Source organism: Trachurus trachurus (assembly GCF_905171665.1).
Source record: "Trachurus trachurus genome assembly, chromosome: 3".
Classification (NCBI taxonomy): Eukaryota; Metazoa; Chordata; class Actinopteri; order Carangiformes; family Carangidae; genus Trachurus; species Trachurus trachurus.
Window position 1 is genome coordinate 17,643,160 of NC_139893.1, and position 24,992 is coordinate 17,668,151.

The 24,992-nt window shown below is 42.0% G+C and overlaps 1 protein-coding gene across 2 annotated transcripts in view; it reads right to left on the minus strand.

Annotated features, from left to right (window-relative positions):
• myo5aa (myosin VAa) overlaps nucleotides 1-24,992 on the minus strand; it is a 51,323-nt gene that overhangs the window by 4,323 nt on the left and 22,008 nt on the right. The window contains exons 7-36 of one of the 2 annotated variants that reach the window (XM_084001799.1): nucleotides 22,636-22,717; nucleotides 21,043-21,150; nucleotides 20,815-20,921; nucleotides 19,791-20,056; nucleotides 19,429-19,510; nucleotides 19,163-19,303; nucleotides 17,888-18,013; nucleotides 16,398-16,481; nucleotides 13,103-13,258; nucleotides 12,649-12,746; nucleotides 12,269-12,355; nucleotides 11,431-11,539; nucleotides 11,080-11,291; nucleotides 10,722-10,878; nucleotides 10,346-10,585; nucleotides 9,989-10,237; nucleotides 8,973-9,066; nucleotides 8,706-8,854; nucleotides 8,372-8,485; nucleotides 8,058-8,192; nucleotides 7,596-7,652; nucleotides 7,197-7,424; nucleotides 6,869-6,877; nucleotides 5,571-5,671; nucleotides 3,813-3,893; nucleotides 2,547-2,745; nucleotides 1,255-1,320; nucleotides 501-594; nucleotides 240-389; nucleotides 9-163 (exon numbers count right to left, since the gene is read on the minus strand). In XM_084001799.1, the coding sequence (XP_083857925.1) occupies nucleotides 9-163; nucleotides 240-389; nucleotides 501-594; nucleotides 1,255-1,320; nucleotides 2,547-2,745; nucleotides 3,813-3,893; nucleotides 5,571-5,671; nucleotides 6,869-6,877; nucleotides 7,197-7,424; nucleotides 7,596-7,652; nucleotides 8,058-8,192; nucleotides 8,372-8,485; nucleotides 8,706-8,854; nucleotides 8,973-9,066; nucleotides 9,989-10,237; nucleotides 10,346-10,585; nucleotides 10,722-10,878; nucleotides 11,080-11,291; nucleotides 11,431-11,539; nucleotides 12,269-12,355; nucleotides 12,649-12,746; nucleotides 13,103-13,258; nucleotides 16,398-16,481; nucleotides 17,888-18,013; nucleotides 19,163-19,303; nucleotides 19,429-19,510; nucleotides 19,791-20,056; nucleotides 20,815-20,921; nucleotides 21,043-21,150; nucleotides 22,636-22,717 (3,936 nt within the window). Of the gene's footprint in view, nucleotides 1-8; nucleotides 164-239; nucleotides 390-500; nucleotides 595-1,254; nucleotides 1,321-2,546; nucleotides 2,746-3,812; nucleotides 3,894-5,352; nucleotides 5,410-5,570; nucleotides 5,672-6,868; nucleotides 6,878-7,196; nucleotides 7,425-7,595; nucleotides 7,653-8,057; nucleotides 8,193-8,371; nucleotides 8,486-8,705; nucleotides 8,855-8,972; nucleotides 9,067-9,988; nucleotides 10,238-10,345; nucleotides 10,586-10,721; nucleotides 10,879-11,079; nucleotides 11,292-11,430; nucleotides 11,540-12,268; nucleotides 12,356-12,648; nucleotides 12,747-13,102; nucleotides 13,259-16,397; nucleotides 16,482-17,887; nucleotides 18,014-19,162; nucleotides 19,304-19,428; nucleotides 19,511-19,790; nucleotides 20,057-20,814; nucleotides 20,922-21,042; nucleotides 21,151-22,635; nucleotides 22,718-24,992 lie in introns of both variants that reach the window. The other variant, XM_084001800.1, reaches the window with a different exon arrangement.

A 24,992-nucleotide genomic window follows, 5' to 3' on the forward strand; every position in this document is an offset into this window, starting at 1 on the left:
ACACATACCTTTAGTATCTTCTTAATACTGTTGATGGTTGAGGTGAGCAGAGTGCGGACCTTCTGGTCATCGTTGACGTAGTCGGCATGTCTCAGACACATGAACAGGATGTAGGCTGGAAGACCTGGGATCAGATTCACGGCTACACCGCGAGGCTTCAGTTCTGGAGAGACGGGAGAGACACGTTTAGTGGAGCCACAGAGGAGAGTAGGAAAAGGGTTTTTTCTCTTCTCTCTTACCTAGGATGAGGTTCTTGACCAGTTTAAGCTCATCCTCCTTCTTGTACTCCAGCATTCCTTGGAAGTCTTTCTCCCTGCGGGGGATGTTGACGGGGTGGATCGGCTCGTCCACCATCTGTCCCGGAGAGGTCTGGCCCTCGGTTTGAACGGCTGGGACACACACACACACAAGACAGTGACAGTCAGGCATTACAGCACTGCTCTGTTTTTTTTATTCACATTTCTACACATGCCTCTGCTGGATGATGATTTGCCTCCTACCTCCCATCTCTCCAATCCTCTTGGAGTAAACCTTCAGCTGCTTCTTTAGCTTGCGGATGGTTCGGTCCTGCTTCTCCAGCTGCTCCATGAGATCCTGAAACAGACCACAAGAAACAGTGATGGAGAGAGGGCAAAACAAAAAGACAAGAGAGAAGATAGGTTGCAAGCCTCCTCTGACTCTGACGACTTCACACTGTCGCCCTCCAGTGGTAAAAAAAATTGAACAATTCAGCATCTGTAAACCTGCAGCTTACACTGTACACAGGAGCCGAAAGACCAGAGGGAATTAGGTACGCTACTGGTAGACATTATCTTACAAAAAGTGTGGTTAAACAACTATGTTCAAGAGAAATATACATTTATCATACAATAAAATTAAGTAAGCTCTATTTTCTGAGAGAAAAACTGAAAAAAATATCAAAAGTCAGCTCAGTCTGGGAAAATATGAGTTGTGGAAGAAAAGCAAACAATCAAAGAGGACAGTGGTGTGAGGGGTGGGGGCTGTGGGGGGTTGAATCAACATGAAAGCTGCTTGGCTAACTGTATCATCAGAGGAAGAGAAGCTGCAGGACTCACTGGCTGTTAGGAAAGAGAAAAAGGAGCAGAGCTGTTCTGCTGTGAGTTAGAAGTCATTGCCGCAGAGTTAGAGCGAAATTTAACGCGATTTCATTCAAAACACGCAACTCAGTTAGTGCTAACACATGCAGACACACACACACGTGTGCGCAGGCAAAGACGCGCCGTCTCTACATACAACCATCCGTCGTAAAATGATGACTCGAGCCTCTCTGGATGCTGTGGGGTCCTCAGCCATGAGCTCCTGTCAGGTGACACCATCCACACAAGTGAGTGTGAGTGTGTGTGTGTGTGTGTGTGTGTGTGTGTGTGTGTGTGTGTGTGTGTGTGTGTGTGTGTGTGTGTGTGTGTGTGTGTGTGTGTGTGTGTGTGTGTGTGTGTGTGTGTGTGTGTGTGTGTGTGCAAGTCACCGTTTCAGTGTTTATGTGTGAAGCTCAAGAGGGAATGAAACCAAACAAAGTGAAGCAGCATTCAGTCATTTATGCTCCTCATCTGTGGAACAAACTGCTCAAACGGTCAGTTCGTTAAAATTGGGGTTGACAACATTGTTATTTTCTGCAGCTTTTACTTAAATTAAATACATTACTTTAATGATTTTAATCATTCAAATTCTGACTATCTATTAACCCTCTATTACTGGCTTATTTCTCTCTTTTTCCTTTAAAAAGCACCAGTGATTTGCTATTATGATTTAAACACTTCCCGTGTATAACTGCACAGTCGATGATCAGCTCAGAGAAAAAGATGATCAAGTGGCCGCGTCACTGGTAACGCCACTAAAATGCAACCATCTAATTTTATTTGTTGATGACTTTTAACTCTGTTAAACTGTTCGTCACAAACAATACTGAGGTGTGACAATGCACCGAGCATTGCTGTTTAATGAAACAATGACGTGGAAAGGTGAAGACATCTTTAAATGAGCCACATCATGCCATCCAAGGTTGAGAACAAGACTCAAGTGGAGATGACTTTTTTATTGTTACCTATATCAAATTGGTCTATTATCAGCAGCATGTATATCGTAACATGAAATACTGACATTATTAGATATTAAGGGTTTTTTATTATAGTTTTTATTACAGTCTTTTTTACTACTATTCGAGTATAAAATTAATGTTCAGTTGGACATAAAAATGTTCAAAAGATTGATGGGACGGGACTGCGGATGTAAATTAGCAGGCTTGCTAACTCCAACATTTTTACATTTGTATTCACATACTGATGGTCATTACTGTGTAGTGTCCCTTTCAAATAAAAAAATAAAAAAATACATTGATTTAAAACCAATAATTTCTCTGCAGGCTTCTCCAAGCTGTTCTTACTGGTAAATTGCTGTTTCAAATGAGTTCACATGGTGTGTCTCTGATGTTTGTGTTTTGTGGCTGTCTACACTTTACATTGATCAGGGCTCCTCTTCCTCAGCCTGCATCTATGTGTGTGTGTGTGTGTGCATGTGTCGCTGCGTACCAGGTTCTCGTTGGTGAGCCTTGTGATCTCGTGCTGCAGACTGGCTTCGATTCGGGCCTCTGGGGGCAGTTGGAGGTTTTGGGCCAAAAGCTGCTGCTGACGGTTGTTCTCCTCCTTGACGTTCTGCAGCTCGCCACGCAACGACTCCACCTCACTATCGTAACCTCTCCGCTGGGTCTGCAGCTGGTGCTCCAGCAACCTGAGGCAGGTGGGTGGTTAGAAATGGACCGTGAGGGATGAGGGAGGAGGAATGTGGCAGGGATGACAGAAGGAAGATGTGGAGGAAGAGAAGGAGAGAGGGAATATTTGTGTATGTGCAATAAAAGCGAAAAAAGAGCAGGGAGGAGAAGGAGAGAAAACAAAAGAACAGCAATGAAAATAGAGACAATTAGAGGTGTAGGCTTTCACCACATTGAGGTGGTGCAGGACAACCGCATGCTAACAGACGCTACCAGCAGCCTCGAGCGCAGCCTCTCTGAACACTCTCTTTATTCTGCTGAGTCATGAAGCTTCACGCTCTTTAGTTGTTGAACCTCTCCAATACATTTAGTCAGTCAAAAGAGTGAACAGAAATGACAGGGTAAGATGAAGCACCGAAGGATTTGAGTCTGCAGACCCAAGTCAAACAGTGCTTGTGAGTTTGTTTTTGTCACTGCAGCAGTGTAAGCCGTTAGTGATGAAACAAAACTGTGACAGAACTGGTAAGTCCACTCCTGATATCAAAAAAAGAGTAAAACATACAAAATTTTATAACGTATTGCGAACAGTATTTGAAGCAAGCTCTGCAGTGAATATCGAGTTAAATGAAGCTCTAATGTTTAAAAGGCTGCCACTTTAGGTGAGTAAAACAAGGTTAGAAACAGGATGAAGACAAATTCTGTTGTACTGTCTTATAAATAAAAAGGAAAAGTCAAAGCAAAGCCTTGTACTCATTACTACACACTACAAAATTTGGAATGGACCAAATTTAAATTTTCATTTTATTCACCTTGTAAAGTTCTGTGCCAGTCTGTTGTGCCAAAAACATTGTTTTCTACCTTGCCAGAGATTGTCTTAATGGCCACCAAATATAAAATAAAAAGGTGTGAATTTGGCAATAAAACAGCTTAAAATCTGGAAAACACACTTTAATAAGACCCTGACAGGTTGGGAAAAAGTGAGAGAGAGAAAAAATATGTGAGTAAAGGAACCCAGCAGTTCGCATCCTTTCCTGAGAAAAGGCAAACATGCGCAAAAATCACACTTGTGTTTGAAACACAGTAACACCTGATGGTCTCCTTTAAGCCCTGATTAACCAGCCACAGCTCTCCGTCCTCATTCAGCTTATGGAAGTCTGGAGCAGCGGATCTGACCGACACACAACACAAGGGAACATGAGCAGCACAATAACAAAACAAAAGGCGGGATGGGTGGGTGGGTGATGGGGAGCGAGAGGTTTTGATGAGCTGTTTGTTGATGCGATGTGTGTGTGCTTCTGTCAACCTCCTGTTGACTTTGGATGTATTAGGTTTACCAACAAAACTTTGTATGCAGCTAATTCTGTCATGGAAATCTGTCTGTGACAACTGGCTCTGTGCATTTTAATCATCCTGATACCACCTGATTAATTTCTGATTGCTTTGTTGCATGGAGCAGTGGTAGAGTCCTCTCTAGTTCATGTGCAATTGTGTTATTTTTCTACTGAAGTTCAGTTTTATTTTATACAACTGAGTGAGTGCGTGTTTTCCTGCATTTTTACTCAACTGTGGTGTCAGTGAACAAAGGTTACGAGCAGCATAAAGAGCAACATGGGAGAAATGAAAAGAGAGAAAGATGGATGGAGTGATGCACAGCAACACTTTATGGGAAGCTCTGGGGAGTTCAAATGCAAAGAGACGATGGTTTTACTAAATTCTGCGTAGACATTAACATCGCTCACATCTGCTGTTAATTACCTACTGCAGTTAAATCACAGAGCATAATTAATGTGTTCAATTAAACTCCATAATAATGTGTGTGTGTGTGTAGTATTTTCAGATGAGTACGATGGAGCTACAGAGGAAAGTGGATTTAATAAATGGAATAAAACCTGTTGGAAACATAGTGGTTTCTAGTTAAAAAAACAAAATGTGTGTGTGTATGAACACACACAACTCCATAAAGGTGTGCTGTGCAAACACAATTGAAAACATACGGTAGGAGGGTCATTTCATGCAGAACTCATGCCAAATTCATTCCATGAAGCTGAGAGAGGAGGCCTCCTACAGTGGTATATAACCTGCTGCACGCCACTATGTGGGTCTACGGGGTTAATAGAAGTTAAGCTAGTATGGAAAGTCGTACGTATCCCTTTAAGCTCGGATGTTTCCATGCTTTCATGCCACACGTTTTCTAACTACTGCACTGTAAATGTGGATCTCTGCAACATCTTCAAAAACACACCAGAGCTGCTGAAGCCCCTAGTTATCGTTGCTGAGGTAAACCAGAAACAGTCTTTTGAGCCTTCAGTACCACACTTGTTAATGCGCAACGTTCATGCAAACCTACAGTATAAACCCTAAAACTAAAAAAAAACAGGTTAACATACACCTCTGTAAGGGCAGAAGAGAAATGACCTAAACTGTAGCTAGAGCCGTTACATTTAATTCATCATGCTGTTAAACGCCACGCAAAGCTACACAAGCTTTCATTAGCGCAACAATGTGAAATCTGCTCCTTCAGATTCACAATAAATCGGATTATTTGCATCAGTTTTCGACCCTGTTCGGCGACAGCGTGGCCATGCATGCTCTGCTCCATGATGCATAGGCCACGTCTCCTCTGTTACCTGAGCCTACTCAGGAGATCATTGACTTCCAGCGGCTTACGCATGAACCTAGGAGATCTGCACGGGACAAAGAGGCATTCACAAACACACACCACTCTGACAGACAGACATAAATTTACAATGAAGCTGGAGCTTGACAAGTTATAAAATGGACAAAACAAAAGTTGAAGGAGTCAGAGACGTGGAGATGAGGAGGAGCACTGGTTCTAACAAAGTACCTGTTGGTGTCTTTGAGGCCTACGTAGGCTTGTTTGATTTCATCAGCGTCCTTCAGTTTAGACACATCCTCAACATAGACAGACGGCTCGGTCATGGTCTCCTGGAAAAGAAGAGAGAAAGAGGAGGAGATGTTAGAAAGGAGGGATGAATGAGAAAGAATAACACCACATTTAAAGAGTAACTAGGTTGCTACAGCTGCATCCTGGGATTTTCATTCAGGTTAAGTGTATGGACAAAGACAAAAGAGGCAATGGCTTCAATAGATTGCTGTGAGCAGTCAGCGCGTGTGTGACTGACGACTCCCTGCCAGCATCAGTGTCGTTACCGGCTACGACTGTCCTTTTACTTGACAGTCATGAGCCAGCTGGAGCCTCGGGCCCACACAGTGACAAGCCGTCAAACGTGGCCTCAGAGACAACCGTCTCTCTACAGGGAACATTAAAGCAGTGGCCTGTTTCTCTCAGCTTTAAAGAGACAAGAGGTGCTTGTATGAGCTTGACACCACTGAGAGCTGAGCATCAGCTGATGAGTAAAACAGGCTAAAGGTCACTTGTGATCAAAGTTTTTGAGTGTTTTTGAACAGGGGACACGTGACAGCGGTGTGACAGAATCAATTTCAGCACATGCAGTTTCAAAGTTACTTTCATGTGCTGACAGAAATTCACATTATCCACAGACTGCACTTTGAAATTGAACATGAACATGCGGAGGAGGGTACTGAAGGTTTTACAGGCTGTTCATGAGGATGGATGGATGCCGAACGGCTTCAACGGCTTGTTGAATGGCCATCGAGCAGAATTGTTTTTTAAGCGAAACAAATAATCCATAAACCCATTCAGCCAGACAAAGGACGAGACAGATGAGATACTCAGAGACCGCAGCCAGGAGAGGACAGAGTCTGTGTATGAAGCCTCTTACAGTACAACTTGCTGTTCTTGTGTCAGAGGAACAGATTTCACTATGTTTTTATGACATACACCCGGTTTAAGGGTTCGTTGTGTTGTTAACCATCATTCAGCAAATAGGAAATATCCAGAAATTAACAACCAATAAAATAAATTTCTACTAGTGTTTTAGAGCTTGTGTTTTTATGTGCTGCTGTGTTTTACATGATTTTTCCCAAGCAGTGGCGTGGGTGTTTCTAAAAACAATCTACATTGATCTTTTAATCTCTAGTTTTGCAAATCAGTCGGAATTTGCCAGATCAGCTGTCGTCACTGACGAGGTGTTACATACACGACACACCGTGACAAAGTGTGCATGCATTTTCATGCATGACGCAGTTTTTCAACTGTACCTTCTCATCCTGTGGGAAAGCATGGATGGAGGAGAGAAGGTGGAGACAGGAAGAGTTAGACACACAGTGAACACATTGTGGACATTCAAACATAAAGTTTAAAAATGTTTTGTTAGCGTGAAACTGATCTTTAGTCTGTAAAAGATCTAATTTGTTTCCGTTCTGGGATACATACAGTCGAACACAGACACAGACTGGGGGGTGAAAACATAGAAATGTAACAAGGGGCTTCAGGCAAACTGCACACCATCCATCAACATCTGCTGCAGCTCCACAGTGTGTGTTTGTGTGTGAAAAAAGCGGCAAAGGGTAAAGACGGTGTTTGTACCTTGTGGTGCATGGCTTCCTTCTGGCTGACCAGCTGGGAGCGCAGGATCAGCACCTCCTCCTTGCGGACCTCCAGCTCCTCACAGGAGGCGTTGAGCTGGTCCAGCAGCACCTTGTAAGCGGGGGAGCCTGGGGCCCCGGCTCCTGTGGATGAGTCTTTCAGCAGACTCTGCCTCATCTCTGCCAGATCATGTCGCAGCTTCTTGTTCTCTGACTCCAGCTCCTGGCGCTGCGAAGTGAAAACAACTCGGCGTCATGGTCGAAGGAACAAGTGAAAAAGATGCATTTTGAAATTGCCTGGCTTCGGATTCAGCTCCTTTATGAAATCAATGAACCAGGATAAGAGCGTTGTCACATTCCTATTTTTTTCCCTACTCTGATCTCTCACCTTGAGACTCACCTTGAGAGACTCGTACTCCAGCTCTGCCCCACGAGCCTTTTTGAATTCTGCATCATCCTGAAACAAGGAGCAAAACATGGGGATAAGGAAACCTGTTGGAGTGAAAATCTGATCTCAGCTTTGTAAGAAAAAGAGGTGATTTAAATTTTTTTTTAATTAACTATAATAAATCTTGTAACCACGGATAGTTAAATTTGTACACATATGAAAACCTTTTTGTTATATTAAAAGAATGATGAAAACGGGGCGCCATATAGCTCGGTGGGTTGAGCAGGCAGAGGCTACAGTCGTCTCTGCCTTCTCAATTGTACAAGCAAATAAAGGCAAAAAGCCCCAAAAAGTATTCTTAAAAAAAAAAAAAAAGATTAAAACAGTAAAACCCCTAGAATGAGGCCTATAATTAGTATATATTAGTATAATTAGTTTATAAAGTGACATCTATCTGAGGCTGGATGTCAGTACCCTGGCTCTAGCCCGCTGGAACTGGTCCTCTTTGTTTTCCAGTTCGTTGCGCAGCGATTGCTTTTCTTGCTCCAGTTCTGTGAGACGTTTCTGCAGCTTGAGGGTTAGTGAGGTGTCGATTCCTCGCGTCACATCCTGAAGTGTTAGGGGAGAAGGATTTTAAACGCCTAAAACCTCTCGACCGGCAACTTAAACTGTGATGAACACGGTGCTTCACATTAATGCCAACAACCACTTTGAACCAGTAGAAACCATGTCTTTGGATATATTGTATCTTATCAATATATGACTACATTTAAAGCCAATCTGCTTACTTCTGCGGCACGGGAACCTTCTTCCAATTCGGCGTACTCTGAGTTGTAGGTGTACTCTGATTCGTTGCTGCTGTGGGTGGAGTCTGTTCTCCTGTGGCCAGGCTTGGAGACGTTCTGGAGAGAAAATCAACAACTTACAATAAGACTTGGACACTACAACCTCAGCTTTCACTCTCTGCTGTGTTGACATTTACTATTTGCATTGTTCTCCTCTTCTCTCATTGAGGAATATAACATAATGGGTCCCTCACTTACATTCAGTATGTATGAATGTGCATATGAATACGGAAAACCTCTCTTCTAAAGTTATTGGTTGCGAGTGTGCCTCTCTCACCGAGGAAAGAACCATCGCCTCCTTCAGGTCGTCGTATTTCTCCTCGAGGCGAAGGTGTTCTGTCAGGAGATTCTGGTAGCGAGAGCGCTCCTCGTTCAAATCTGTCTCCAGCTGCTGAGTTTCCTCTGCTATGGCCCGGGTCATTTTCTCTGATGAGGAAAAACACGATGTGTGGTTTAGGAGAGTTTTATGTTTCTGCATGACCGAGATGGATGTGTCCACTCAGCGAGTCAGTATGATTTCTATGTTGACGATGTGTGTGCATACCTGTCATCTGCTGACTCTGTTCCTGAATCGATCTGTTCAAGTCGTCCTTCTCTTTCTTCAACAAGCCATTCTGGTCCTTCAGCTCCGATACCATCTAAACACACACGTGAATGTGAAATGATCAGTTCAACTGCAAATGTGACCGATTAAGTCTTTTATGCGTCTTTTATCTAACACGTTACTGAAACTACTGAGTCTCGAAAACAAGTGCTCCTTGTTCAGGAAATCCTTTCTGTGATATTTGAAGTAAAATAGGCAGAGTCCTGTTGCTGCAGATCTGAGTCCTGACCAATCTTGATGCGAGATCACAAGACACACAAGCAGAATAATAATCAATGAACTAAACAGAAAAAGATTAAAAAGCAGAATTTACTTTTGTAGTTCAATAATCAGTGAATCATTATTAATCACAGCTTTTCAGAAAATACCTTCATTAATCCGCTCATTATAGGTAAAGATCAAAATCTTTGAAAAATGCAGCACATGACTTTGAACAGGAGATTTGTGAATGTTTCTCCTGAGTTTGGAGTTTGATTTTCTCCAAGACAGACACAAAAACACGAACAAGAGAAAGAAGTAACACAGAGCACACACACACAGCTCAGTGGCTACCTCACTATTATGCTACTCTATCTCCTGTGCTCACCTGACCCGGGGCAACTCTGCCCTCCGAGCCCACCACGTGCCCTTTTCCCCCTGGTTCGCTGTGCCTCCTAAATTGGGGGGAAACGGTTTTTTTCTGATGCCAATGTGCATATTTTTGCAAATACAATAGTTTTAGGGGGCATTTCTATTAATCTATTTGACACTTACAGTCTTACTAAACCTGGAAGACTAAGTGGGGGAGAGAGGACAGGATCTTTAATGAGAATTAAGAATCCACAAAATTCTCCTTGGATTTTAAAACCTATGAATTAAGCTAGGAAAAAGTGAGGGGTATGAGTAAAGGAGTAAATTCAGGAGTAGGAGGAGACGACAGACAACAAGAAGCAGTGCCCATGTGGATCCCGTCTTACTTTCTCCATCTCGTCCCTGTACGTCTGGGCCCAGTCCTCGATGGTCTTCTTCTCCTGCTGTGTGGTGCTCAGCTCTTTCCTCAGCCGCTCCAGCTCCTCCAGCAGCGACGTCACTTGGTTGCCTTTGTTTTTTGCATCCTCCTCCACCCCCCGCAGTCGTTTCAGCTCCCCGCGCATTTTCTCGCTTTCTACCGAGTAAGAATTCTCCAGACCGACGAGCTTCTCGTTGACTGACCGGTTGTCCTTGCTCTGGAAAAATGATAAAACAGAAAAGTAAAACACTGACAAATCAGTAAATAGTGAGAAAACCAATGTATACTGCATGAATGTATTAATATATATAAAACTCATTCTCACCTGTTCGTCGATCCTCCTCTGCAGCTGCATGATCTTGTTCTCCATGCCTTTGTTGAGCTTCTTGAAGTGCTCCACTGAGCGAGCCTCGATCTTCAGCTTCTTCAGCTCGCGCCTGGCCCTCATCCTGCGGATGCAGCACTGCAGGTAGACGATGGAGACAAGGCAGCGCTTGTACCAGCACCGAGCCAACCAGCCACGGACGCGTTTCTGAATGATCACCGCCTTGTGCTCCCGCAGTAGCTATAGAGGCACAGAAACAGAAAAAGGAAGGCAGAGAGAAATTAGAGCACACGCACTAATGGGGTTCTCTGGCAGGGATATTTTTTTATTTTACTACTACTATTTGTTGCAGTGATTTGTGTGATGTGCATCTTACCGCCTGGTACTTCTGCCGAGCCATATAAGCTCTGAGGATCGTCTGCATGGCCAGGGCGGCAGCCTGCTTCTGCCTGTAGCGTTTCTTCTCCACGTACATCCTCTGGTACTTCTGGATGACGGTGGCCGCCTGAGTGCGACGCAGGAACTTGGCCAAACTGAGAAGAGCCGAGATATGAGTGTCTGAATTAGGACATGTTTCTTTGAACTTTAATTTATTTGACTGCAGTAGTTTAAATAAAAAACAAAAACAAGCAGTGTTTTATCTATTGATCAAAGACGAGTCAGATTTCTTTGCATGTGATTGTTCTGTATGTGAACAGCTGCAGGGAGGAGAACATCGGGTTCAGGTGACTAACCAGCGAGCCTGGTATCCTCTGGTGAACCTCTGGATGGTGATGGCAGCGCTGCGCTTGCGCAGATACTTCTTGCGTGCCAGCCAGCAGCGGATGGTTTTCTGGATACGGATGCAGGCGGCACGCAACTTGTCTGCTCGTAACTTCTCCAGATAGGCGACCTGGCCGGCCCTGAAGAAGATCTTGGTTTTACCAAACTGGTATTTATCTTGGTCCTGGTGGAAGACAGGAACAGGGACAGAGGTTAGTTGGATAAAAGGGACAGATGTCTGTGTAATCATAAAGTACAGTAAATAAAAAAACACATCATTTCCTATTGTTGGACTTTAAACTTGAAAACACAGATGGTCTCACCTGCACCAGTTTCTCCAGAACATTTCTGCAGGTCAACTTCTTGTCAGGAAGCACGTCCTTCTGCTTCATCAGCACTCTGTAACGACTGAAGAACTCCTGGTACGTCCATCTGTGACACACACACAGATGCTTTAAGAAAACTTGCACAACCCAAACATTTAACTCTCGTTTTCAAGAGTTCAAAAATGTATGAGTTGATCAAAGATGATCAAAATGCATCTTTTTGCAAAACTTCTAAGGTTTTCAGCATTAATATCACTCTAGTCTAAAGACTATAAGGTGACTAGTAATCAAAGCCAGACCAAAGTCCAGTGCTGAGTGAAAGTGATGACAGATAATAAATACCGTAAATTATCAAATAGAAGCTTTTATTTACTTCGACTGCCGACGTTTTATATTTTGAGACAGGCGTCTATATGGGACAGGCTCTTACTTAATTTCAAACAAATCTTATGCTCAGCAAAGGAGGAAAAATATATAATATAATCAAATTGTTCTGTTCTTACTGTTTAAAAGAGTTTAATAGAAGAAAGAGCTGGATCCAGAGCAGCATTCATTTATAAGTTTAATCAGCACCAATTAAATTAAAGGTTTTGTAGCTACAATCTGTATTCACAAGAACTTACAGAAAATAGAAATGGACCCGGTTTCTAATTGAAACCGGCTTTTGTGGCTCAAAACTGCAGCCAGACCCGACCAGTAGCTGTAGGAGATCGGCGTCTATTTGAGAATTTACGGTACGTCAGATCAGGAAAAAACCTTGAAGGTTGCACAACACATCCTAAAGATATCAGAGTCTCTGAGAGTCATTAGGAGTGTTGCTGGGATGTGTCCGTACCTGGACGGGAAACCTGCTGCAGAGATGCGGATGGTCTCCAGGACGCCACAGGCCCTGAGCTGCTGCACTGCACGTTTAGGATCAAACCTGCCCACAACAAATACACAGTCAGTACGGCCACCAAGATTTACACCTGAGCTGAGTTTGACCAAGGGGCCAAGTTTGATCAAAATACATGTTTCAATAAGAGCAACAATGTGTTTGGGAAAACCAGTTGTCACAAATCCAATTTAAATGAAGGATGGCAGTGTTACTGGTGTCAAATTTAAAATGAGAGTATGAGGAAAAGTGGGAGAAAGGGGAAATTAATCACTTCACTGACACAGAATAACAATTTACTTTAGTTCTTTTAAATTAAAAAAAAGAAAGCAGAGACTCACGAGAAGGCCATCTTAAAGTCATTGGGTTTGATGCAGCGGACGTAGTGTGGAGTGGTTGCGTTCAAAGTGTCCATCAGCATTTGCAGGGAGTTACGAAACTACAAGAGAAGATCATCATCATCATCATCATCGTCATCATCACCATCATCATCCCTTTTGTACCATTAAGCTGAGTGAAAGTTTAATAATCAGCATTGGATGATTAGCACATGGCAGGCATAGTTGTTCATAGCTTTATAATTAATTAAAAATAACAATAATAATAATAACGCTAATGAAAAGATTTTGTTTTCAGTGTGGATAAGATAATAATTATATAATTCATTAATAGGGTTTTACCTACACCTTATTATTATTATTAATCCACATCTATAATCAATCAAGTGAGGCGACCTGTGACTGCGTTTTACAGCAGCATCAGTCTAAATAACTAAATACTGGAGAGATGATCAACCTGGCAGCCGACTGTCTTCTTGTGGTCCTTGCTGCTCTTTTCCCGGCTCTTGTCGGGTTTGATGCTGAGGCGGGTCCGGCCCCCGGTCCCCGGGACCTGACCGGTGGGACTGGTCGCTTTCTCCTCATCCTGAAACAGCTCCACCAGCAGGTCAAACTGGGAACAGCAGCAGTGATACAGTCAAACACAACAGCTGATGGTGGCATTAGACACTGCAGAACAATACTGCTTTGCTGATAAATAACTTAATGATAAAGCACTTCACTCTGGATAAAGAGATAAAACATCAGCGCCACTACTGTAAGTCACACACGAGTAAAATTGTCTCTTCTTAATGCCATGCGTTCAGGTTTTTCTTACTTACTGCGTGGTGCAAATATGCAAAGGCAAAGCAGGATGACAGATATAATTTGAGCATACTGATATTTTTAATTTCAAAATGTATAAACCTCAAAAAAACAAGCCTATTAATGAAATCTAAAGACAGTTTGACATGAGAGTTAATTAAACTCAACATTTTCACAGAGATGAGTGAGTAATATCATTTGACGTCTTGATTAGCGTTTGTTAAACTCATTCACAGTCAGACAGTCATTAAAATGTTATAAAAAGCCAATGAAAATAATGAAAGGTTATGTTTTGTCATATATGGCAATATACTATTGACATATATGTTTGCAGAATATTATTTTACCACAATGTTATGACATAACTATGTATGCCCTTTAGTAAAGCACACACACATCAGTCATGTTTCATATAACACTGGGGTTATATGAGGAGAAGGCTGTGTTATCTGTGCAGCTTCACGTCCTCCTGCTGTGCTCTGAGCGTCGCCATGCTGCTTCTCTCGCCACCTCCATAAGGCAGGACAGCCAGAGCCACAAAGGCTTAACGTGCTGCTCGCTCTCAGCATCACTCTGAAAACATAATACTCTCCTTTCTTTGTCCCTTGTTTTAATGTCCAATCCCCTTTTCTCCTCTCAGAGTGCCTTTAGTGCTCCCCATGCAGCAAACAAAAGGCATACACACACACACACAAAAAAAACTTCAATCTCCTCAGTGCTGGTAAGTCAGTGCCAAACAGAGAGATAGAGGAGGAGGAGGAAAGATAAGAGATAAAAAAAAGGAGCTAAGAGAAGAGCTACAGGCGGCCCAGCGTTGTAAGAACGCCTCTGTTTACCTTCTGCTGGCAGGGAAGGGTTGTCATGATGAGGACAGAACCAAACATACATGGACAACACATGGAGACAGTGAAAACAGAAACACAATGACATTAAAAGGAAAGGAACCAAAAACCAAGTTCAAAATCATTACCATCCCCATCAAAGACTACGATACACATCATTCATGATTCAAACCGGAAAGGAAATAAAACCAGGCAGACTAATGATGATGATGTACAGTACAGAGATGTGAGGAGCATGATGGGATGATCACGTTTTGATACGTCTGCATTCGAAATACAGCTACACAAGAGAGCGGCAGGTGCTTTGTCTGCTGTAAAGCATCAGGCTTTCTGCAGAGCAACCGACTGCTTGGAGCTACAGGCAGATGTTGATGCATTCAGGTGAGACTCTTGTGTGTATTTCCCAGGTTGCAGTGCAGTAGTGCAGGTACTGTATCTGCATATGGAGTCGTATGGAGATGCTGAAATATTTAATTGTTAGTGTGCGGAGCTCTGAGATAACAACTGGTGAGCTGATGCGTGTCAGCAATGGGAACAAAGAAAAGTGGCGCATCCCAGCGACACACATCAAGACACTGGTATGTGTTGCCCTTTTTCATTGTGAGATAATGTGTTTACCCAATCACCCAAAGACATGTTTTAACTTTTAGTGCAGCAGCATATTCTACTTTCCACATGTTGTATGCCACTGTGTTATATGGCGATGCAATGAAAATAGTTAGTTGCTGAATGTTTGTAGAATAACTGGCACTTTTTAGGCAGAAAATAAAGTGGGTGAGTGTTTGGTGAATAAATAAATAGACTATTTTTAACATGTTGATTAAAGCGAGGTACAGTATGGGCAAATAATCACAACAGCTCATACACACACACACACACACACACACTCGCACAACAGATGATGGGATAAGCTTGGCTGAGAACTAAAAGAAACTTAATTAGACTAAATCTTATTAAAATCTCATTAGGATTTAATCTCAATTGTTTAAATCTCACTGATCTCCATTACAACAATAATACCACAAGTGTGTATGTCTGTGTGTGTGTATATTAGGTGGTTGTGTTAGAGGTTAGAGCAGACAGTATTTTAACCCTTACCCAGCTCTGCTCATGTCCAAGTCTATAAGAGAACAGTCAAGGTCTCTGTGAGTGTTTTGGACAAACATGCATGTGTGTGCACATGAGTATGTATGCAGCCAAAACATTTGGAAGGATTTAAAAGCTTTGGTCCTTTTTGACCTCACCGGGTTTTATCCACTGATCCTGAACCCACACACACACACACACACACACACACACACACACACACACACACACACACACACACACACACACACACACACACACACACACACACACACACACACACACACACACACACACACACACACACACACACGTGATGTTAATTCAGATGCGATCTCACTTATTTAGGCTCAACAGCACGTGCATGGAGTGTGTATACCGACTGGATCACCATGTAGAGTCTCACATAAGGATTTTCAGCTCCATTAGATTTTGAGCAACATGTTCAACAAATATTGATCAATAATGTAAAAGTTGTTGGATATTTCAAAATTGTGTCCCATTTTGACAAAACGAGCACAAATTACTCATTGGGTCATGTTTAGTAAACTAACCCAATTTCTCGGTGTGGGTCAGTGTGTGTGTGTGCCTGTGTTCAGTTTTGTTATCTGTAAACAAAACATAAACCTCACTGAAAAAATCTTGAGTTGACATTATCCCCATGTGGCCAGTGGAGGGCGCTGCTTCCCTGAGAAACAAAGGTTTATTTTCCCGCACACACCCAGCGCCAAAGCCTCAGGCTTCTTTTGGCAGTTCACACACACACACACACACACACACACACACACACACACACACACACACACACACACACACACACACACACACACACACACACACACACACACACACACACACACACACACACACACACACACACACACACACACACACACTGCAGGATGCTTTACTGTCCGTCTCTATGCTGCCTTGGCAGAATCTGCTCTTGACCTACTGTATGCACTGTAATGTATAGTATATGTGTGTCTGTGTGTCTGTGTTTGTGCGTGTGCACCTCACCTTGCTGGCCTTCAGCACATTGATCTGTTCTCCATTCACAGTATCCTTGTTCTTCTCCAGGAAACCGTCACACTGATACTCAACCTGATCAACAAAAAAGATAACAACAGCTTGTGTTACTGTACAGTGTAACCCATCTAAAAAATGTTTTTTAATTATTTCCACCTGACTAGCAAGGTGCCATGTTTTGGCAATTTTTTGTGTGAATTTTTAGATTTTCCTCAGAGGGGCACAGATCTGCAGGATCTGTATTCACCAGACCAACTGATAATTTCATTAAAGCAGAAGTGAGTGATCCGGTCGTTTTCGCTAATGCTGCGTTCCAGGCAGGCTTTTGAAATCGTAAATTACAGCTTCAAGTCACAATTTACGACTTTGTAGCGTTCCAGGCAACCCACTCGTGTTTTTCCGACCTGTTTTACCTGTGAAAGTCACTATAACGGCCACTCGTAACTTCCGACCTGTGAACTCGTACCAGATCGAACTGATACAACTTCACAGGTCGGAGTTACGAGTTTCCTTGAACGCACCATAACAGTCCTCATCCCGACGTCGCCACATTCACGGCGTCCCTTGGCTGCACACACAGCCCTGCATGCCGTTCTCTCTCCTCATTGGATAAAAACTGTAGGATACGATAAATGTTTTCTCTTCGGCTCAGAGCAGAGCAGAGGGACTGACAGACCCGTGTTTCAGACCAAACACTCTATGTAAGTGATTGCTGTCGGAAGATATAACTATTTAAGACTTATATTAACACAAATATATCACTTACTTCTGCTTTAAGCTTAATAAAATGGACATATAACCTTTTTTATGTAACACTGTGTTTTCGTCTCTTGGTTTCCAGTCAAATTGAGGTGACCAGCAACACTGGCACACAGTAAGGTCTGTAGGGTAGGTTAAATACAGCCCAAACTCTTTATACACGTGTCTTTTAATAGGCCAACATCAATCACTGCAAATCATCTGGTCAGAAGTGTTTCCAAATGAATCCTACTGTATTATAATACCAGGAGAACTCAGGGGAAATCCTACATTAATCCTTGACCCGATTATCTGAAACCTTATAGTAAGGACCTAAAAAAAGAAAGGAAAAAGAACCCTTTTCTGATTGCAACATGAGACTTATGACACTAAGGGTAATTACACACACACACACACACACACACACACACACACACACACACACACACACACACACACACACACACACACACACACACACAACACACAACACTTCATTGCAAACATGCCCCTTTTGTATGAAAACAGTGATAACAATAAAATAAGTCATCTGTCCTACAGCGATCCTAAAAATATCACACCAGCACTGCAGCAGACACTGCAGCCAATCTGCTCCTAAACGCAGCTTAAAAAGGCAAACTAACACCGCACACTCATCCTTCAAACCGATACCTGCCCTGCCGGAGCACAGTGTGATTAACACTGTGTATTACTGCCAAACAAACAATGTCGCTGAGGCCCACCTTGTCAGCAAAATGTTGGATGATGAAGGCGCGGTTGGACATGCGTGGCTTCTCGAAGAGGGAGCAGGTCTTCAGGTGAGTGTTGTACAGTTTCTGTGCCCAAGAGTCATCTGAACCTCGAGGCATCTGGCAAACACAGGGAGAAAACACAGAGGAGGCCATCAGAGGAACACAAGGGTAAACTTAACGTGAGTGAAAACCCCTCCAACACAAACCTTAGTGTGAATCAACTGCTATTGTTATGAGATTGCGAATCATTGCATTGTACTGATATTTCTATCTTTTCACTCAAACATTGCACACATTCCTTCAACAAGCGCAGTTCCCTGCAGTAATGTAAGCAACATGGCCCACCTCAAATGTCAACAGCTGATAAAATGACCCTGTAAAGGTTATGAGCCATAGAGATTAGTTAGCTTTGTTAGTGATATGGCTGAGCTATGAAAGTGTAGAAGCTACAGATATGAGCTCTGTGCACTTGATACTAAAGCTGACATGTTGTTACCATCATCAAAGAAAAGTCGATCAAAATTGTTTTGCGAAATATTGTAAAAAAAGGTGAGTAGTAAAAATTAAAATAAAATTATTCATTCATTAAAAAAAAAAAGTCATGCCTGCATCCAGTGTATATTCTGTAATTATCAATGATATTTAAGCCTTTTGGCCATTATACAAGCAAGTTAACTTATATAAGTTGTGTGAAACTTTTACAAACAAATAAAAACTAAAACATAGAAACTATGACCTAATCTATTGTCTGAATTACTGTGGAAGATGATCAGTATCTAATGAGCATGAATAGTTTCTCTATGTAAAGTGGAAAGACAGAAAATAAACTGTTGTGTAACTGTATAAACTGTGGTCACCGTGTCCTTCCAGCAGGACACTTTGATGTGAAATATACATGTAGGTGTGTGTGTGTGTGTGTGTGTGTGTGTGTGTGTGTGTGTGTGTGTGTGTGTGTGTGTGTGTGTGTGTGTGTGTGTGTGTGTGTGTGTGTGTGTGTGTAAAATGTAAAGCAGGATGTGGGTGCGAGTGGAAAAAAAATATTCTCAACCCACAAGCCTCCTCTCAACATGGACTCTACTTTCCCTGCTTGTTCCCTCAACTGCATTCATAAATGATCAAGTCTTATGTAATTGTATACGCTCAGTTGTTGTTCCCATGCATACATTATTATAGGCTGACATGGGAAAAGTATTTTTTTGTATTTTTTAGTTGGAAACAATGCTCTCTGTATTGTAAATGTGATTCATCTGACTAAATCAAAAGTACTTTGCACTCCTCGTCCAGCAGGTCCAGGATTCCCATCTTGGCCTCTATGAGGTTGATACAGGGCTGATTGTCATAGAAGTCTATCAGAGTCCAGGGGATCTGCTCCTTCATGTACTCCTCCTGCTCCAGCTTGAACACATGCTGCACACAAACAGACACACACATGAAGTCGGAGGTAAAGCTGAATACTTGTGTTATATAAACAGTAATATTTCACATCTCTGAATATAATGTGCAATTCCAGAGGTAAAACACATGCTGCTCACCATGTTGAATTGTTGCTGGAGCTTCTCGTTAGCGTAGTTGATACAGAACTGTTCAAAGCTGTTGATCTCAAATGTTTCAAACCTTGTGAGAAAGAAACAGTGGAGTGTTAACCAGCTTTCACATGGATAGTTTCGTCTGTTGATCATCAGTTGATGTTGATATTTTTTTTCACATATTTCCTGAAATTATTATTTTCAATTATTTACAGCAGTAACGTTAATGACATTTTTCATCTTATTTTTCTTTACTTCGTTTGTTTAAGTCTGACAAATGAAGGAAAAACACTCAAATAAGTTTGTTCCCTTTTCGTTACTCCTCTGGAAAACTAATCCCACTCAGACAGGCGAATGTACAGACGTACCCATAGATGTCGAGCACCCCGATGAAAGAGTGCTGTTTGATATTGGTGATCAGAGCCTTGTTGACATGCTCTACGATCCAGTTGAAGAGCTTGGCGTAGATGTGTTTGGACAGCGCGTCACGGGCGTTAGTGGCCTGCAGACGAGGGAGGGGCTTGATGTACGTTTCTGTGGCCGTCTTCAGCTTCCTGTGGCACAGCCACTGAGACATGTCCTGGTAGGTCACTCCTACCAGGTCACAGAACGCCGTCAGGTGCCGATTGTTGGGCTACGGAGAAAAAAAAGGAGGGGGTATTAGTCATGACCAGGAGGTTGATGCTATAAATAAATAGTTCAGAATTAAAGTGCTGACTCATTACTTCTTCTCTCATCTCTAACTCTGTTGACCATATGCACTCCTTATAGCTGTCCTGTATCTACATCCCTTTATCTGCACAGTGACTAGAGTAATGTGGTCAATAGGAATGGGTGCATAATGTCTTTTTATAGGTCATCATCCATCACATTCATAATTAATATAATAGTAATCCATGATGTATAATTGTTTTCAGATAATATTAAAGGCCATGATATTAATGTTAATTTCCCATCCAAGACTTTTTTTTTTTTACCACAGAGAGTTTGATATGATTTTTTTCTGGTGTCAAGTTTTTGAAAGGAAAACTGCTGCGGTGGATCATTTAAATAATTCAAACTGAGCGCTGCTTATGGCAGCAGTCTATTATAACATAGACTCAGTCTATTATAAAAAAAAATAGACTGGCAATGGATGCAGCATTTATCAAGACTATAAAGACAATTTGACTATCTCTAGAGGTTTTACTGAGTGGCTTGTTGTGTAAAATGTGACTGAAACTAAACAAAAATGTGACTTGAAACAGAAAAATAATTGTGTTTAAAAAATCCAAACCAAACCAATCACACCGCATACCGATTCAACCACAGAAATTTATAAATATTAAGCAACTTGCTTAGACATGTCTCACTGACGGTCAGTAATAAATCAGTTATAAATATTATCCTCACAGGAATGAGGCTGCTGTCTGAATCTCTGTCCTTTATTTCCACGTTTCCCAGATGGAGAATAGCAGCCAAAACCTGGAACAACCCCATCTGATAGGTCTCATTGATACCTGCAGAAGACAAACACATGCACAAAGTTACTTAGTGACACTGACAGCAGTTCATGCATAACACCCCTGGTTTAAAAAATTGCATCTCCCACACAGCTGTGTGTGTGTGCGTGTGTGTTACCGAGCAATGTGAAGGCATGGCGAGTGGTGCAAAGCTCCTTGGTGTCGTCCACCCCGTAGATCACTGGGCTGCGTCCCTGCCTTGTGTACAGGAAGTCGTTTGCACTGCCTGAATGAAGAGAGAGGAAAAATAAATAAAGGAAGAAAACATGCAGCATCCTCCTTCATACTTCTGAATTAAATAGGAAAATACCATTTACATAATTTAAGACATGAATCGGGACATTTTAGCAACAGCGGTAAATTAACAATCTCAGTCAGACATGATGCTTGCCTTGCAAATAGCAACTGTCTTAATTTGTTTGGTGCTGCTGAGAGGAACATGAGAATCCCCAAATAATGCTCAGTCGGAATCTACAGTAAGTGCCATGGATTAAAGAGAAAACACTGCTCCCCCAGTGGAAAAAAGGGTTAGACATTAGACAGTTATTTTCTCTTTTGTTTATTATCACCTACTTTAAATTAGGTGGATATGTTCTATGCATCCTCTATAGCTCCACGACCAAATGTCAAGACTTTGCAGATGATTCTGGGTCTGAGAGAACAGTCAAAGCGACGCTCTTCTGTCCAACTTCACCACAATCAGTGTCTTCATGCACACTTCACACCGAATTAAGGCATGGCCTGTTGCCTGGCAACAAGAGGCACTGACACGGCCGTGACAACCACTCCATTTACCGAGCCAGGAAGTCAGCAGGAGAGAAAAGGACAGCAGCTGTGTGTGTGTGTGTGTGTGTGTGTGTGTGTGTGTGTGTGTGTGTGTGTGTGTGTGTGTGTGTGTGTGTGTGTGTGTGTGTGTGTGTGTGTGTGTGTGTGTGTGTGTGTGTGTGTTCCAACTGAGTTGCTGTAAGTGACAGTGCCAGCAGCGTGAGTGGGTGTGGGTGTGTGTGTGTGTGTGTGTGTGTGTGTGTGTGTGTGTCCCATGACTGGGATGAGCAGGTGCAGGGCCACAGTAGGAGCGCTCTGTATGAGAGCCTGTTCAACCACTGATGAGTCAATGAGTTTGCTGCATCTAAACTGATCTGATGCGTGGCCACTCTTTTCAGGCACCTCACCGTGGTCAGTGAGGGTCTTTTTTGGGGGATGTGGAGTGGGTGGGGGGGCATCTTTTTTATACCCTATCTTGGGCTCACAGCCGGATCATTTCCAGCTGGTGGTGCAGTTTACATGTGGCTCTTAATGGGATAAATACAGCAGGAAATAATGACAAACTTTTTTTTTTTTTGCCTCGATGAGTCAACCACAGAGCTGAGTGCATGAGGTGGATATGAATTACTGTTATTGTGCATGTTATCATTTTATAGATCAACTAACACATTCATAATTAGTAATTACTTAATAACAGCCAATAAACTACTATATAATTCATTTTAGACCATCACTCAGTTTTTCCTGAACAAAATGATGAATTTGTTTTTTCATGTCAGTTTATTTTGATTTCTGTGTGTGTGTGTGTGTGTGTGTGTGTGTGTGTGTGTGTGTGTGTGTGTGTGTGTGTGTGTGTGTGTGTGTGTGTGTGTGTGTGTGTGTGTGTGTGTGTGTGTGTGTGTGTGTGTGTGTGTGTGTGGTATGTGTGTATATGTATGAGATTTACCCAGCCTCAGTTTCTTGTACTCAGGCAGATGGGATGATGCACAGAGCTGATAGAAGATATGATAATTCCTCTCCTCATCCGCCTGGAAGAAAGTAAAAAACATTTATTTTAATGTGAGAGTAATGTTACACACACAACTGCAGCATGCTCAGTTTATTCAAATAGATCACAAGTATTATTGATCTAACCTTCAAATATTTGATTCTCATCACAACCTAGTATGTCGTGCAGGGACAGCTGCCTGTGTCTACCTGTTTCTTTACGATCATATCTGCCTCATAATTATACAATATGACAGTTTGACACCAGGAAGCTGCACTGAAGCAGGTGGCTCAGTTGCTGCACCAGATGAGCATGTTAACATGTTTATTTTATGACACTTACAAGTTAATCCAGACCTACAGGCAATATGTGACATGACTGTTTTATACCCATGATAGATTTGCTGGACTCTTGTTATACGAGTATGAATTATTAAGTATATCTGCAAACAAGTAAGTCATGTTGCAAAGCAGGAAACAAAATGTAAAGGCCACAAGCTTTAAAGTCTGTCACCTATGTCCTACTTTACTCAAACACTGACTGCAAACACACAATAACACACACACTCACACCTATAAACGGGTGACACTGGAGCCAAGCATGTGAAAAATGAGGAGGAACTTTATTGCGTCTTCCTACTAACAACTTCCTCATTCCTAAGTGGAGTTGTCCACGACAGTAGAGTGTGTGAGTGCACCTGTATGTATGTATGTGTGTGCAGAAATAAAATGTCAATTTCTTTTATTAAATCAATATGCTGCCCTACTCACTTAATGGTAGAGCAAAAGATACAATAAAGTTATGTAAGAGATTAACTAAATAAAACTGAGTTGAGAGTAGTTACACAGAGCTTTACAGAGGGTAGAAGAAAGAAAACAGGAGTAATAAGATAAAATATTGTGTAAAGACAAGTGCGTTTTAAACGTGCACTGATTTTGATTCTGTGTGACTTTTTGGGAGGTTTTTAAGAGAGAGAAACAAAAACTTAAAGATCGGAAAAAAGAGAAAGACAGAAAGTAGGAGGAAAAGGAGTGCCAAAATGTTGCAGCCCAGTGTGACAGAGGATTGTTCAAAGGATGGGTTTACCGTGCTTCTTCCTACTTTGTGAACAAGGAAGTAACTGCTGCATACTTCTCCTACTCTTAAAGAACTGGGCTGGACTGACGGGTAATCTTCGCATCTACTGTCATTCTGTTTGCTTTTTTCCTCCTGTTGACACGAGGTAGCGATGTGTCTGCCTGTCTGGCTGCCTACGCTGCTTTATAAATGAGATGACCTGAGGCAAACTAACCCTCCCCACGAGATAATATTTCAGATATCCTAAGATATTAATACTGTAGCTCTTGCATAGTTATCATTATTGTTATCACTATGCTGAGAACGGTAAATGTCCTGTAAGGAGTCCTCTAGTCAGTGCTGCTACAGTATCTTGTTGCCAATACAGTTTTAAAGTATTTGGATCACAGAATTTTGCAGTCAGCAGCACCGTGACTGATGACTCATCAGCAGTTCAAGTACAGTGAGATGCTGCAAATCACTGAGCTTGTTTTTTTATGCAAGTGGAAAATCACATATTATATAAGTCAAATCATAAGATCTCAAACTGAATACATTGATTATCTATATCTAATGGTGCAACAGTAGCTGTGGTGTCTACTGGGAGAACTGAGGAGTCCAGCATGTTTCCTCCTTCTTGTACGTGTGTCTTCATGTGTGTGCAGCGATTCCACAGTCATATATGAGCCGCTAAGATCCAACACTGTTTTAGTCACAGATACACCGATATCATGGGTGTTCTTGATGTTATGTTTAAGTGTGTGTGTGTGTGCGCGTGTTGCTTGATTTATCAATAATCTTTGAGGGAACTGAGTCAGTTGTCTTAGTTTTTAGGGGAACAACAAAGTCTGCTGTAATCCTAAAGTAATTCATCTGTGATCTGTTCCCAGAATGCAACAGCTGAATCAGGCAGTAGGCAATAACTCAGGTATTGGCAACAAGACAGTGATTCCTACAACAGCAAACAAATCCTTATATGTGTTCAATTATAGCTGCAGTGCAAGATGTAAATACATTACTGCATTTATTACTGTCAAGGAAACAAGATAATGTAGAAGAAAGGTCATGACAAATGCAATGACAAATCAAAATATTGGTTTGTAGGAAATTCTCTTATAACCCTGTAAGAATGTGTCCAGGAACAGACATGAGGACACTTCAGCAGGAAGGACATTTGCTATAAGGAATCCAGCTAATGTGACTGAAGGACACAATAATACCACTGTTTCCTCAGGCTACTTTGAAAAGACCGAGAAACT